Source organism: Borostomias antarcticus, assembly GCF_949987555.1.
Source record: "Borostomias antarcticus genome assembly, chromosome: 7".
NCBI classification, from domain to species: Eukaryota; Metazoa; Chordata; class Actinopteri; order Stomiiformes; family Stomiidae; genus Borostomias; species Borostomias antarcticus.
Genome location: NC_140240.1, coordinates 22,084,882 through 22,099,424, shown reverse-complemented (window position 1 = coordinate 22,099,424; position 14,543 = coordinate 22,084,882). Strand labels below are relative to the sequence as shown.

The 14,543-nt window shown below is 43.3% G+C and overlaps 1 protein-coding gene across 1 annotated transcript in view; it reads right to left on the bottom strand.

Moving 5' to 3' along the window:
• socs7 (suppressor of cytokine signaling 7) overlaps nt 1-3,143 on the bottom strand; it is a gene marked incomplete at both ends in the record, with an annotated part of 9,064 nt that extends 5,921 nt beyond the window's left edge. The window contains 3 exons of the mRNA XM_084441379.1: nt 1,059-1,163; nt 1,375-1,436; nt 1,639-3,143. Coding sequence (XP_084297505.1) covers nt 1,059-1,163; nt 1,375-1,436; nt 1,639-3,143 — 1,672 coding nt within the window. The remainder of the gene's footprint in view (nt 1-1,058; nt 1,164-1,374; nt 1,437-1,638) is intronic.
• Between the last annotated feature and the right edge of the window lie 11,400 nt (nt 3,144-14,543).

The following is a 14,543-nucleotide window of genomic DNA, read 5'->3' as shown; positions in this document are numbered from 1 at the left end:
AAAAACACCTTACCATTTTGATTAAAAAAAGAAGAAAAAAAGTTCAATTTGACTTATTTGAATTTGGATATAAATACAACAGACCCTTTTAACAGATGAGGCCAAAGTGCCAACAGTTATGTTAGCTTATGTTATCTAAGCTAAGAAACGAATGCTACCCTGACGTATGTACACAACCTCCATTCTTACTTGTTCACTCATAGGGAGTGGAACCCATGTTAAGGGCTTGTTCACTCATAGGGAGTGTAACCCATGTTAAGGGCTTGCCCAGGGTGGGATTCGAACCCACGTTCTGCACTGTTTTAAGAGCGGACAGCCCGGCCAGGCTAGCCCCTCCTTCAAGTAACTCACTGTTTAAAGAGCGGACAGCCTGGCCAGGCTCGCCCCTCCATCAAGTAACTCACTCACAGATGCTTCTCTGCTGGCCTTGTGGCAATCAACCCATGTCAACATTATTAGTAGTGGGCTTACAGGGACCAAATACAATATCCATGTTAATATTCCTGCAGTGTGACTCAGCGGATGTAGGTTTTGGGGATAAGCCTTTTCATTCGTTTATTACTGCCCAACCAGTGGCGATGGGAGATTCTCCCCGGCCCAATCCTATTCAATCCAGACGTGAAACAACTGCTCCACCCAAGACGATTGTGATTGGTTTGAAGAAATACAGGCCCCGCCCCTATCCCCGAATGGTAATGAGTCCCCGTAAACCAAGTGTGGAGATGAGGTCTGGCTACGTAAAACGCATGTCCCTGCGCTCTGAGATACCCTGCAGTGCGTTTCAGGACAGTCAGGACAGACAGGGGTCTGTGTGAGGGTTCGGTTACCATGGGGAGTGACTTGCAGAGAGAGGGAGGTAGTTTGAGTGATTGCAAAGGAGGCAACATGGAGTAATAGATCGCCTTGAGTGTGTGTGTGTGTGTGTACGAGGGCGTGTGAGTGCGTGTGCGTGTGCGTGTCTGTGTGTGTGTGTGAGAGAGAGAGAGAGAGAGAGAGAGAGAGAGAAGGAAAAGGAGAGAGAGAGAGAGAGAGAGAGAGAGAGAGAGGCATGGAGATACCTAATAGACTGAGACTTCGACGCGGAGGAGCTGGAGGTGTGGGTGGGTGGGGGGTGTTCGCCCCCCTCCTGGAGATGTCCACGTCTACCAAGGACACGGTCTCACCTGAACCCACAAATGACAGGGGGGGGGGGGGGGGCAGGATAAATGACATTGAAAGAGAAAGGACAGAGACAGTGAATGAAAGTGAGAAAGGACAGTAGAACCGAGCAAGGTGCCAACAGGTGCTACAGTAACAGAGAGTAGACCGATAGACTACTACTATACTGCATTTGCCACTGACTTATTTTCCACAGGGAAGATCAGACTTGCTTACCAGTGAAAGTAGAGAAGGAAGCAGGGGAGAAGGCACTTTGGGCCCTGGTAAGTCGGAGTTGGCTGTGGTGAAAGACAGAGAATTAGCAAAGGTGTGAAACAGCGAGAAATGGCCTAGGCCAGTGCAGATGGATTAGTGGTATAAGTTGTACGAGTGATAAATAATAAAAGAACTGGGATGCAAGGGTGTAGGGTACTTCGTTCTCAGGGGGGAAATCTTGGCCTGTCAAAGTTTTACCACGGAGAATATTTTGACTTCCTTTACCTGTCCTTGTCCTGCTCCCCACCGCTCGCACTAGCCATATCCATCAAACTTCCCGCGGAGGCTACGGAGTAAGCCACCGACGGCCTCTTGTCCAGAAGGTTATTGGAACCGCTACAACTTTTAGTTCTGAAAAGTTTACTGAGACGGATTTTAAGCGAGCCTTTCCTTGACTTCCCCGGAACTTTCAGCGTCTTATCTCCGCTACTGCCGCTTCGACCGGTGGGTGTCCTGGGCGCACTGGCGCACCTCTCTGGCCGCCTCCGGGGCGTCGATGTCAAGCTGGTGTTCGGACTGAAGGAGGGTTGGTTTGAGTTCGACCCGACCGCTGGTGAGGTTGATAACTGTGAACCTTCAAAGGTTGTTCGAGCGCTATGCCCGTCTTGAACCGACAGGCAAGACTTCCTGGCCACCCCTTCCACCTGCCTCGTCAACTCCACCTGAAAGCTGCCGAGCGAAAATGTTCCCGACATCTTCTGAACTATTTCCCTTTTCCTGTTGAGCAGGAACGCACGTCCACCGTTGTCATCCGATCCATCATCGTCCTCCGGGCAGTCCTCCATACCCAGACCGGACACATCCCCGGTACCCAGCCCCTCCAGCACCAACAAAGCGTCGCTGGTCTCCGTGGGATCGTCCCCGGGCCCCATCCCCACCGCCCCGGCCCCGTGTGCGCCCCGGCACGAGCACCGAGGCAGCTCCCCATCCTTGAATAACTTGGGCACGGCGCCGACCCCCAGCTCCCCGAACCTCCTGGCCAGCTCGAACACGGACCCCTCTCTCTCCGCGCTCGTGCAACAACCCCATTTCGTTTCTATCCCAGTAAACGGGGCGGATTGTTCCGATAGCAATGAGGGCCAGTTGGTGGGTGAGTCGGTGATCAAACGGTGCCGGTGGCATAGTTCACCACCCCCTTCGATATCTGCGGCGACAGCAGTCACCTGGGGATGCAGACCCCAAGCCTGGGCCAGATGGTTCTGCTGATGAACGTCACCGGCACTGAGCGGATTGTTATTGACGCCCCCGCTCAGGTCTGAGGCAGAGCCGGGGGTCCTGCTCAAACCGATCTGGTCCCTCGGTTGATTCAGACGCTCGGCGTCGCGGTCTAAAATCCCTTCCCCGTCACGCAATATGTTCGGAAACACCAGCAGCTGGGGCCGTAGGCCGCCTCCTCGGCGAGAGAACTCGAATCCCGGCTGATGGGCCTCCGTGGCGCTCGGCGGAGGAGGAGGGAGAGACAGCGAGGGTCTAGTCGCCATCACTCCCGCGGCAGGTGCCGTCGATCCGGCGCTCGCCTGTGCGTTGTTCGGCGGCGAGCGACGATGACTAGAATGCGCGAATTCCAACCCTCCTTTCATGCTGTTGGTCAAGACATCCTTACCGAGACGTCCAACCGTCATCCCCCCCGGCGACACGTTCCCGTTCTCTTCGTCCAGGCGGTCATCCTCGGCCGCGGAAACCAGGCGCATCAAGACAAAATCCGGAGACATATCTTGCGCGTTGTTCATAATTATTCCTCAGTAACACGAAAGGAATTAAGCGATCTGCACTTCACATCGCTGCCGCGGTTATCTGTAGCCTACCGTTTTCTCAGCAAAAGAGTAGGTTACTAGAAGGGCTAAACCGTTTTGTTCCATAAATAGGCTATACGAGCGCATACAAACTATTTCAAGCGTCCTTTCATCATCGCTGGAAATCACCCGTTTCTATTCAAACGTAGGCCCTGCATGCATAAATATCCCCAGTTTGGTAGGCCTATCGCTAAGCGAACCCTAGGGTCAAACATATGGTCTTGTTTGGTGGATTAAAAGCCTCGGAAGTCTGTATGGTCGCTGACCACTGTCTCTCATCGTCCCATCCAAGCCCCACCCGCTGCCTCACTTCCGCTAATGGTGCGTTTTGCGTCCGTCTCTTTTCTCGCGCTCCCCCGAGAATAATTCGACATTAGCGCTCAGAATTGTATCCTATAAGCCCATGTCTCCAGCCTACCCAATACATTTTTTAAATATTAATTCAATTTTTGGGCGATTTTATATTGATGAAACATATTGCTTAGTCTAATGTAGGCAGCGGGCACCTGCTCCGATGCTCCCTTGTTTAATTTATAACAATTTATAAGATGTGGAAATGTTCATTTCATGACTACCATGGAATTTAGAAGAGCCCATATATAAGGAGATCAGATTTTGATCAGTCCCTAGATGTTTATGTAGGCTTGGCCCGACGTGAGTCGATCCCGTACGTGTAGACCTGCTCACACACGTTGGCTCTCAGCATGACATCTTCAGCTTAGCAACCTAATATTATAATAGGCTATTATATTGTATAGCCTAAATATTATAGGCTATATAATCATATTTTAATTAAAATTGGCTTGAAGATCCAGAGTTCTGGAAGTAGGCTACTCGTGTAAATGAAAGTGATATGAGTGGAGTTTCCATCTAAAGCCTCCAGCAGAGACAGGCTGGTCTGTTATTTCTCTGTGTGAGAGGCCCTCTATTGCAGGAGCTGCTGGTTGGCTCCGTCAACCTTGAATCGAATTCATCATTAGAGACAATTTTGAACTCCATGCAACCAGGCATGGAACCATGAACCATGCATCTGTCAAACAACGTATATAATTGCACTGTTGAACCAACAGATGGCGCTGCAAGACATGGTTTATTCAAACATTGATGAATACAAATGATAGTAAATTATGAGAATGGATGAGCATCATTTGTCCTTATAGTCCATTTGTCGGTATCACTCAAGGTGGCAGAACGTAGCCTACTTATATAGCCTATATTTTAAGATCCATGCCTGTAGATTATATTTTGGTGTGATAACCATTCCTGAGTGGTAGCTGTGTCACAGTAACCAGCTCATGAAGTTACCCACCCCTAAAGTAAATTGCATTTTAGACGCTGGTGCATATCCTGGTTTAGGCTCATGGTCAGGACATTTTTCAATATTTTCTAATATTGTGTTTGGTATCATTTTAAAGGGGACCTTCTTAGCTTTCATTCAAGCAGTTATGAATCTTTCTGACAAATATAGAGGTTTCCAGAGCTCTTCAAACTGTCAATGACAGATTTTCCCACAATTGTAACCTAAACTATATACTTTCTTTTAGCCCTTGGGCATCTAGGGCCATCAGCGACACAACATATGAACACTGAAATACTCACATGATTATAGGGATTCAGGAAATGTATATTATTTCGTTGTGAGAAGTGATCGTGAGCCTTACATTTGAAGGGCTAGACTATAGACCAAAACCGGTTAGGTCACAAACTGGTCTTTGTACATGTGTTTAAATACAAATACAGTACAGGATAATAAGGAATACCACAGTGAGGTAAAGAGTTACTTGAATATTATGAATACTATTATAAACATTATAACAATACTATAAACAACATTGACATTTGCATAGTCAATGATAGATACATTTAATCCCATATAAAGTATCTAGTTTGTGATGGGGATATGTGAAGGCTACATTATTGTTATCAAGCTCTATGTGTACTTAGATGGTGTTAACCAGGGTAACTGAGTCCAGAATCACCACATAAATGTAAACAACTGTACCACAGTAATACCACCAGAATCACCACACCTGCATCATTATATTTCAAGATTCCTTTATTTGTCACATATGATGTATGGTGTACAGTCACAGTGAAATGTTGCTGCCGGTTCCAAGATTATGCTTGATACAGATATTCCACATTACAGTCATTTAGCAGACACTTTTATCCAAAGCGACTTACAATAATTGCATTTAACACAGGAAGTCAGTGTATTTCTGCTCGCCAGAAGTCATACATGCATCTCCTTTCTAAACAAGTGACTGTGCATGAATGTATACTACTACCACAGTAATACCATCAGAATCACACATAGACAACAACTGACTCAGTAGGGGCGGCTGTAGCTCAGTTGGTAGAGCGGGTCATTCAATGATCGAAGGGTCAGTGGTTCGAACCCCAGCTCCGACTGTCCACATGTCAAAGTGTCCTTGAGCAAGACACCTAACCCCAAATTGCTCCCAATGAGCAGGTTAGCACCTTGCATGACAGCTGCCACCATTGGTATGTGAATGTGTGGGTGAATGAGAGGCCATTGTAAAGTGCTTTGAGTGCCGCTAAGGTGGAAAAGCACTATATAAGTGCAGTCCATTTAAGATTTTTACCATATTACTGCACACCCACTCACTTGAACCAACACCTGACAACACTGAACATTGAACATTGAACTCATTGTCCATACAATAGACAAAACAACTGACTCTGTACACTGTACACTGCCTATATCAAGAACACAGTCTCTCCTGATAGGATCGGATATGTAGATGAGGATCAAATTGATAGAACTGATAGACTGCTAGACTACGGAGAGTAAATTGCCTCTTTTGGTAACCTTAGGACTGGAATGAGGAACTGACTAGTGCTGATAAGTTATGGTAAGGATAAGAATTGAGCAATGGCAAGAATTCCAATGTACCCATGCCTGTACTGGTTATACAGTATATGGCAAATAAACGTTCTATTCGCCAGACCCAATTTGATTTCCTAGGGGTGTTATCAAGTCAGACCAAAATGCCTCTGGACGCAATTGGACAGACCTACAACCAATCAGAGCAACCAAACGTGGGTTAGTCATCGTATCATCCTATGAAGTGAATAGAGTCGTTGTATCAAGCCCGCCCCATATTAGACAAAAGGTTGTGATTGGCTCGACCAATATCGAGTCGGCTGGGACTCAGTTTGAATGGTTGGATGACTAGACCGATCTACAGAGTGAGATTCAATGTGAGCTCACGTGATCAGGCTGGCGACGCCAGGCTAAACTTGTGTGGTTAGTGAGTTGGTCCCCATGTGTGACGCTGTCTGACCTGTGCTCCCCACCAGCACAACCAGTTCTGTCAGTATGTTGGCGGCGAGAGCGGATGAAGCTGCTTTACGCCCGTCATGCGCCATGCAGGGAGACTGGGGTGGGAAGACAGGGGGATATTATAATCACCACCATGTTGGTAAAACAAATCATTTGCCAACATCATTTGTGTGCATGATGAGCTTTTTTCTCTGAGCTCTTTCATGAAAGGGGATGTGACTCAACCAGAGGAGATATTTTGAGACATTTCATCACCACAGCCTTTAGGGACGGCTTTTTCTAAACTGTGCTGCAGACATGCAGCACTTTTCATCAGAGTAGTTGCCTCCGCTCCAGCAACAGTGCACCACAAGAGGTAATGTTTTTGGTGGTGTGTGTGTTCATTTATTGGTTAATTATTTTGTTAGCAGGATTACACCAAAAAACACTTATGAAACTCGGTGGAGGGTTTTAGCATGGGCCAACTTAGAACCCATAACATTTTGGAGCGGATCTGACCCGAGGACGGTGCCACAGAGCCACCCAAACGGACTGTCAGTGGGGAGGCGGGTCTTGAAACAGCCATATCTCAACATGCGAACGTCACAGGGACACAGGGTTTTGACTGGCATAAAGCTCTCGGCCAAACAGCAATACCAAACATGTCCTGCTCGCACATGTGCACGCACATTGAGCCGGGAAACGCATTAATGAGTGGAGGTCTGTGCTTTCCGAGCACCATAGTTTATTTCTGTTGTGTGTCCAACCATAGATTCCCATTCCCTATGGGCTTAAAAGAATACAATTTCACACATGTAATATGTCGCGTTTGGCGTTATCAGCATGTTTAGTGGCGTGCTGTACATTGATCTGGAGAGGATCAGAACAGAACTGAAGGAAATGAAAATGAAATGAAAATGAAATGAAAATGAAATGAAATGAAATGAAATGAAATGAAAATGAAATGAAAATGAAAATGAAATGAAATGAAATGAAATGAAAATGAAAATGAAATGAAAATGAAATGAAAGTCTAAGAATAAGAATAATTCAATTTACATAACCAAGATCAATCTGCAGAGTGGAAAGTGTCTGTTACCTTTGCTTTCAGCAAGTTTCCCACCCCTGGATACGACCTGCTAGAGACAAGAACTGGAACCTGTCTCAAGGTTAGGCCAGTGAACTTTTGGATTCATTCTCAGAGCACACAGTCTGTCTCCCTGCCTCCTCAAACACGTGGAGAGCTGAAACGTTATGACATTGTGTAAAATTGGAGCAAATGCAAAGAAAACAAATGCACATGGATCCATGTATGATCTTGGCCCAGCAGCCGGCTGGGGATCCAAAGGTCCCCGGTTCGATCCCAGCTTCCGGAGTGTGCCGAGGTGTCCTTGAGCTCAACCCGCAAATCACTCACGTGCGGCATGATGGCGCACTACCGAGTACAGTACTAGTAAAACAGTACTGTATAGATTTTCATGTCCGGTTGATACCAAAGAGAACACATACAACAGCCAAGACAGTTCACCATTTTAGATCACAATGTTGGTTTTGAAACTGCTTTCTCAGCTCTAAAGCTGTACAGTAGTTCTAAATATCTGATATGACGACTCTTCAAGACACTCCAGTTTTAGAACAGAGACAGGCATTCTAGACATACAAACCTTCCAAAATTGCTTAAAACTGTCTTGTCCATTGTATGTGAACCTTCAAGCAATACATAGCGTTTTCTCCGGTTTTCTCAGAACTGTGCCCCCACAGGCTCTGCGAGTAAGTGCACTGTCGTACTGTCTTAACGTTATCGGTCAGATTCTTTTTCTGGCTTCCTCCGTGATGTTTCGCTTCAGTTTTCTCACTTCCGCCATGATATCATTGCGCTAAAAAACGCATGATATCCAGAATAATTAGCTACTACTGTGTTGTTTAAGCACAATGTTACGCATGCGCACTTCAACGGAATGCTGCTTCCTGGGGGCGCGAGTTTTAAAAGGTAATAAATGCCAATGTATTATCTTTCTGAGTAGACTGTTTGGACGATTCAGCTTACTTTTAGTAAATCTAATTGGAGAATTGGCACCAGACATGTTTGTAAAGGTCCAAATATTGTGATGTATTGCCTTAAAGGACCATACCGGTCTAAATATGATTTTAACTCCTTAACTAGTCACCCAACGTCTATATCACATTACTGCAATCAAACTTTTGAAGCAAAGCTCACGTTAAAAGATATTTGCATTTTCGCGTTTTACTTACCATTTCAAAAGTTGAATGAAAATTCTCTGCTGAAAATGATTTGAAAGTAACCGGGGCAAGTTTGTCAGTGCAACGAGGGAACAATTTAAAAATAGGTTTTGAAGTCATCACGTTCAACTTTTGAAATGTAGCCTAAGTAAAAATGCAAATATGTGAGCTTTAATTTGGAAAATGGATTGCGGTAATGTTATATATGTTGGATGACTAGTTTTAGGAGATCAAATCATATTTAGACCGGTATCATGATCCTTTAAATGTAAGGAGGCAGACGTGTAAGGTGTCTTGCTGGTGATCTTACCCCATTGGATAAGCAGTAATGCATTTCTGCCTCAGGAAACATCAGGATTATTTTAGGTAGGCTACTGTCCAAACCATGGATGTATTAATAGAACTGGATAGGGTCACTCCATTCACTAACTGCTCGAAAGAGTGAAGCCCTATTGAACCGCGCCATCTTTGAAAAAAACGCATCACTGATACCTTTGACATGCGCAGTCAAAGGTATCAATCACGTTCTTGTAGTCCACGAACAGATTGCGTTCATGGCTCCCCCCGCTCTGAGTTGGCGATGAAAAGCGGCTTGCTTATTAATCTACTTTCGTCAAATATATCCGTTGGAAAACATATTTTTTTATCCAGGCATCTTAGTTTTAACAGTATAATTGTGACTGAACATGTTTTGTTTGCTAGTAGGTGGTATTCATTCTGTTCACAACAACGCGAAGGGCAGCCAGGCGAAATAGCTCCAGGGGACCTGGTCCCAGGCGAGTTGAACAGCTGTCCACCCAGAGACGGGATCTCTCGTTGCGGCATGAAGTTCGCGGCTAACACGCCGAGCTTGAAACAGAATGAATACCACCTATTAGCAAACAAAACATGTTCAGTCACAATTATACTGTTAAAACTAAGATGCCTGGATAAAAAAATATGTTTTCCAACGGATATATTTGCCGAAAGAAGATTAATCAGCAAGCCGCTTTTCATCGCTAACTCAGAGCGGGGAGAGCAATCTGTTTGTGGACTACAAGAACGCGTCATTGATACCTTTGACTGCACATGTCAAAGGTATCAGTGAGCATTTTTTTCAAAGATAGGTTCAATAGGGCTTCACTTTAGATTTTGAATCCTGGGGGCCTGGTCCAAACCCGATATCACGACTAAACGTAGAATAGTACGGAAGCCCTAAGCGGCCATGCATTCATACATTTTTTTCCCTCCGTTTTCTTGTGATAACGAGTTCATTTTCTTCATTTTCTCGCGATAACGAGATAATTTAATTTGTTTTGTCGATAACAGGATAATTTTCTCGAGATCTCGAGATAACCAAACTTTGTTTTCTCATGATAACGGGATAATTTTCTCAAGATAACATAATACGGGCCTATAAATAAACTAATTGCAGGAGACACGATTTAGTGCAGTGCAGCAATGTCGGGGAATATCAGTTAGCATGTGGCATTTCTATTCAAACAAGGCCTGACATAGGCTGAAATAGTTTTGTGCCTTGCTGTTACAGATGATGAATCTCTTCGTCTTTTGCTATTGTCCTTGATTAGCTCTGCGTTGTGTTTTCTTGTTTCCGATAAAAGACGGACCCCCAATCTCTAATATGTACCACACAGTCCAGTTTCTCCTTTCTCAGGTGTTCAAATGAATCTCTCCAACACGGGATTTGAGCCTCAGCAAAAGCGATTTATTCCAGAAGGTTTTTCATACAAAAGACGATGGCATGCCTAATGTACAGTTGACCTCTCTGTATGCTGTCGGAACCCAAAATCAAAGCATTGCTCTCGCTGCAACGTTCTTATGTGGTTTGAGTGTCCCCCCTCCCTCGTCTCTTCTCCGATAAGACTGTTTCTCTGGTCTCTTCTGTGGCCTTGCTTTGTCCCATTAACCTACGCCGCCTCGGCGCCCAGGCCTTTATCTCTAACCACAACAATGGTGTTTTTCCCAGAGTGTACCAATCATAAGATGTCTTTATCTCATAAGTCTATGGAAGAGGGGCACTTCTTACCGAAAACTCAAACCGACAGCCATACTCAGAGGTCAATCATCATAATTAGGAAATAAATAACAGGATCATATTAAAAGGCATTTCTCTGAAAATCACCAATATTCAACACAGATAATGTGCACATTAGTGTGTCATCTCAGAAGATTGTTAGCAAGGCTTCAGCTTTATCGGCAGCGCAATCAAAGCGAGCCTGATATCGTCATAAACTACATAGCTGACCAGCTACGGGGACCTGGGCGACTCCTTGGGTACGGAATGATGACTGAGAAATGCAGATCAGCAGGATTGCGGGTCACTAGAAATCTGGTGTATGAAGTGCAACCCTCCTTCTCTATGAGAGAAGAGGAGAAGCTCTGTCATGTCTAAATCACCACCCCTCTCTCTCTGTATCTCCAAGGTGTTTGGGACCATAGTCATGCTGATACTGTGAACTCTTACCAACCCTCCTCCCTTATAATGTCAAGTTATACAGCTACAGGAGGGTGTGTTTGTACTGTTGGTCAGCCACTGTTCTCTTAGCTCTCTGGTTTGAATGTTCTCTTGTAGCTGATTGAAGTGTGTCCAGCTGGGAGTGTTATTGTACTGTATGTCCTATACAGTAGGCTACATATACTGTATGTGACAATGTCTTGGAATGTGCTGTAACTAGGCCATTGTAACACTGGTATTAAAAAATAAAATAAGAACTCTCCAACTTGCTTTTGATTCCTTGTTAGGAATAGTGCTTACTGTTTGACAAGAACCTAAACTGAGATTCTCAAGTGAAACTAATAAGCAGCTATTTGGTGTTCCCATTTGTATGAAACTGGAATGTGCAATGACTCTGCTCCAGAAAAATTAATCTCTCAAATTCTCTCATCCATCAGACACTGAAGGTAGTATCCCTCTCCCCTGTTCTCCTTACTCCTTGCTTGTAATAGTTAGAAATTGATAAAAGTGGCGTCTGAACTCATCCTGCATCTACTGTCATCAGCAGTGAAATCTAATGACTATGAATCCACTAAAAAGTTTAATATGAATTTCACATTTTTATTGTCAAGTATGTCAAACATGTCAAGTGTGTACAGACTAATCACTCCCTTATTCATCTTAGAACATACATGTAAATCAAAGAAAGGCATTTTAGTAAATCAACACAACAGTCAAATAACCTACTCATTTTCAAAAACAGTACAGTGTATCAAAAAGGTGAACATATCACTAAAACTGGCATATTACGCAAAACATTTAAACAATTCCTACATTAGTAAATGTGCAGGTTCATTGCTTAATATCAATGCAGTTACATTACATCAATGACCCCATTCTGAGGTCTTTACTTCATCACATGCGCCTTTTGTCTTTACTTATCACATTTGTCTTTACTTGTTTGTCTTTACTTTATCGCATGTCTGTCTCTATCACATAACCCGTTTTTATTCACTTCATCACATACCCTGTTTTTATACACTTTATCCAACAGACAACCCTCTTTTCTTCACTTTATTATTGCATACCGTGTTCCTTGACTTTGTTTTCTCTTTATCACAGACGACCCTGTTTACTTTACGCTGTATCCATCACCCTATTCCACTGCAACACTGACAGAAACTCTGACATGAATTCTGAAAAAGTGCAATAATTGCATGCAAGTTCCAGTGCACAACTGCATGTGTGGGACACAGGCCGTCTGGAGAACTCTTGACATGTCCGTGAATGCACTTGTGAGTTCTGGCAAGTAGTAGTACATTGGCTCTTCCTACGTTAAATGCAATTATTGTTAGTCGCTTTGGATAAAAGCGTCTGCTAAATGACTGTAATGTAATGTAATGTAATGTAACCTTGATGGTCTTCAACAGAAAAAGGTCTGATCCTGTGCAGAACCTAAGGAACAGTCCAATCTCCTTCTGGTCATTGGATAATGCAAGCCACAAAACTATTTCAGCCTGTGTCAGGCCTTGATTGAATAGAAATGTCACACGCTGACTGATATTCCCAGACATTGCGGCACTGCACTGAATCTGTTTCCTGCATTAGGCTATTTATAGGCCCACGTTTTGTTATCTCGAGATCTCGAGAAAATGATCCCATTATCTTGAGAAAACAAAGTTTGGTTATCTTGAGATCTCGAGAAAATTATCCTGTTATCACAAGACAAACAAATTAAATTATCTTGTTATCACGAGAAAACAAAGAAAATTAAAGCTGCTTCGCAGCGATGAGGCGGGGCCAGGCAATTTCCGACAAGTTTAGGAGCAATAAGCGAGAGAATAGGACAACAAGAAAGTTGACATTCCAATGTTCATTTTGTACATTCGTATCGTAAAACATTTGTAAAACATTTTGATGCGTTGTAAGCTCGATTTTGATAATTCAACAATCTGGTCAATGAGTTTGTGAATTACAGTCTGAAGATCCAGTGTAGCAAGTTTGGTGTTAATTGATTGAAAAATGTGGGATGAGATATGTTTATTAATTTTTACAGGTTTTGTTTGCTTTTCTTCATAATTGAACATTAACTTCAGCAGCTGTGTACTCAGTCAGTTGCCAATCAATCGATTTAGTCATTGTAATCCTCGGCGGGGGTTGGGTAGGGTTGCCAACAGCGATGTCTCTGATTCGTGGAGCTTGTGTTGGATTATGGGTAACGTAGTTTTCTCTGTATGAAGTGTTGGTTTCAGAGGACAGAATTAAACATATTTTTAAAAAATCAATTTTTGAGATAAAATTCTCAAAAAAAATCATACTACATCTTGGATATGTGGCTAATGTTGTCACTTTTTATGAGGACAATCAGACATTGATTTGGCGAGAATTAATAGGAACTATATACAGAACTGTTAACAGTAAAACTTTGTGATGTGCTGTGGGCTCAATTTTTCATATTTCAAAAATCTGTGAGGATCGTTTGGTGAGGACAGTCTGAAGATACAGTAGATCAATTTTGGTGTCAATTGAACTAAAAATGTGGGAGGAGATAGGTTTGATAGGTTTTACAGTTTATGAAGAAATCAGAGTGATGGACTTCAAAATTCCTGCAAGGTCAAAGCGTATGAAAGTTTTGTCTCACTTGGGCCTACATTCACGTGGTGGTTTTACAGTGATAGCACCTATGGCTGATTTGTTATGATTTTTTTAAGTTTTAAACTTTAGACTGTTGCTGTAGCGCCACCTTCAGGTTTATTGACCTACAATGCAGGTTGAGGACTTTGGGTATACTACTGGAGCTATGTGCAAATCTTGGTGATTTTTTGTCCACGGGAAGTTAGACTTCAGTGGAAGATGGGAGAATAATAATAATAATCAAGATTCCTGCAAGGTCAGAGTGTATGAAAGTTTTGTCTCACTTGGGCCTACATTCACGTGGTGGTTTTACTGTGATGGCACCTATGGCTGATTTGTTATGATTTTTTAAAGTTTTAAACTTTAGACTTTTGCTGTAGCGCCACCTTCAGCTTTATTGACCTACAATGCAGGTTGAGGACTTTGGGTTTAGTACTGGAGCTATGTGCACATTTTTGTGATTTTTTGTCCACAGGAAGTTAGACTTCAGTGGAAGATGGAGAATAATAATAATAAGTAAAACATTTTAATGCATTGTAAGCTCAATTTTGATAATTCAATAATCTGGTCAATGAGTTTGTGAATGACAGTTTGAAGATCCAGTGTAGCAACTTTAGTATTAATTGATTGAAAAATGTGGGTTACAGGTTTTGTTAGCTTTTTTTTTTCATAATTGAACATTAACTTCAGCAGCTGTGTACTCAGTCAGTTGCCAATCAATCGATTTAGTCATTGTAATCCTC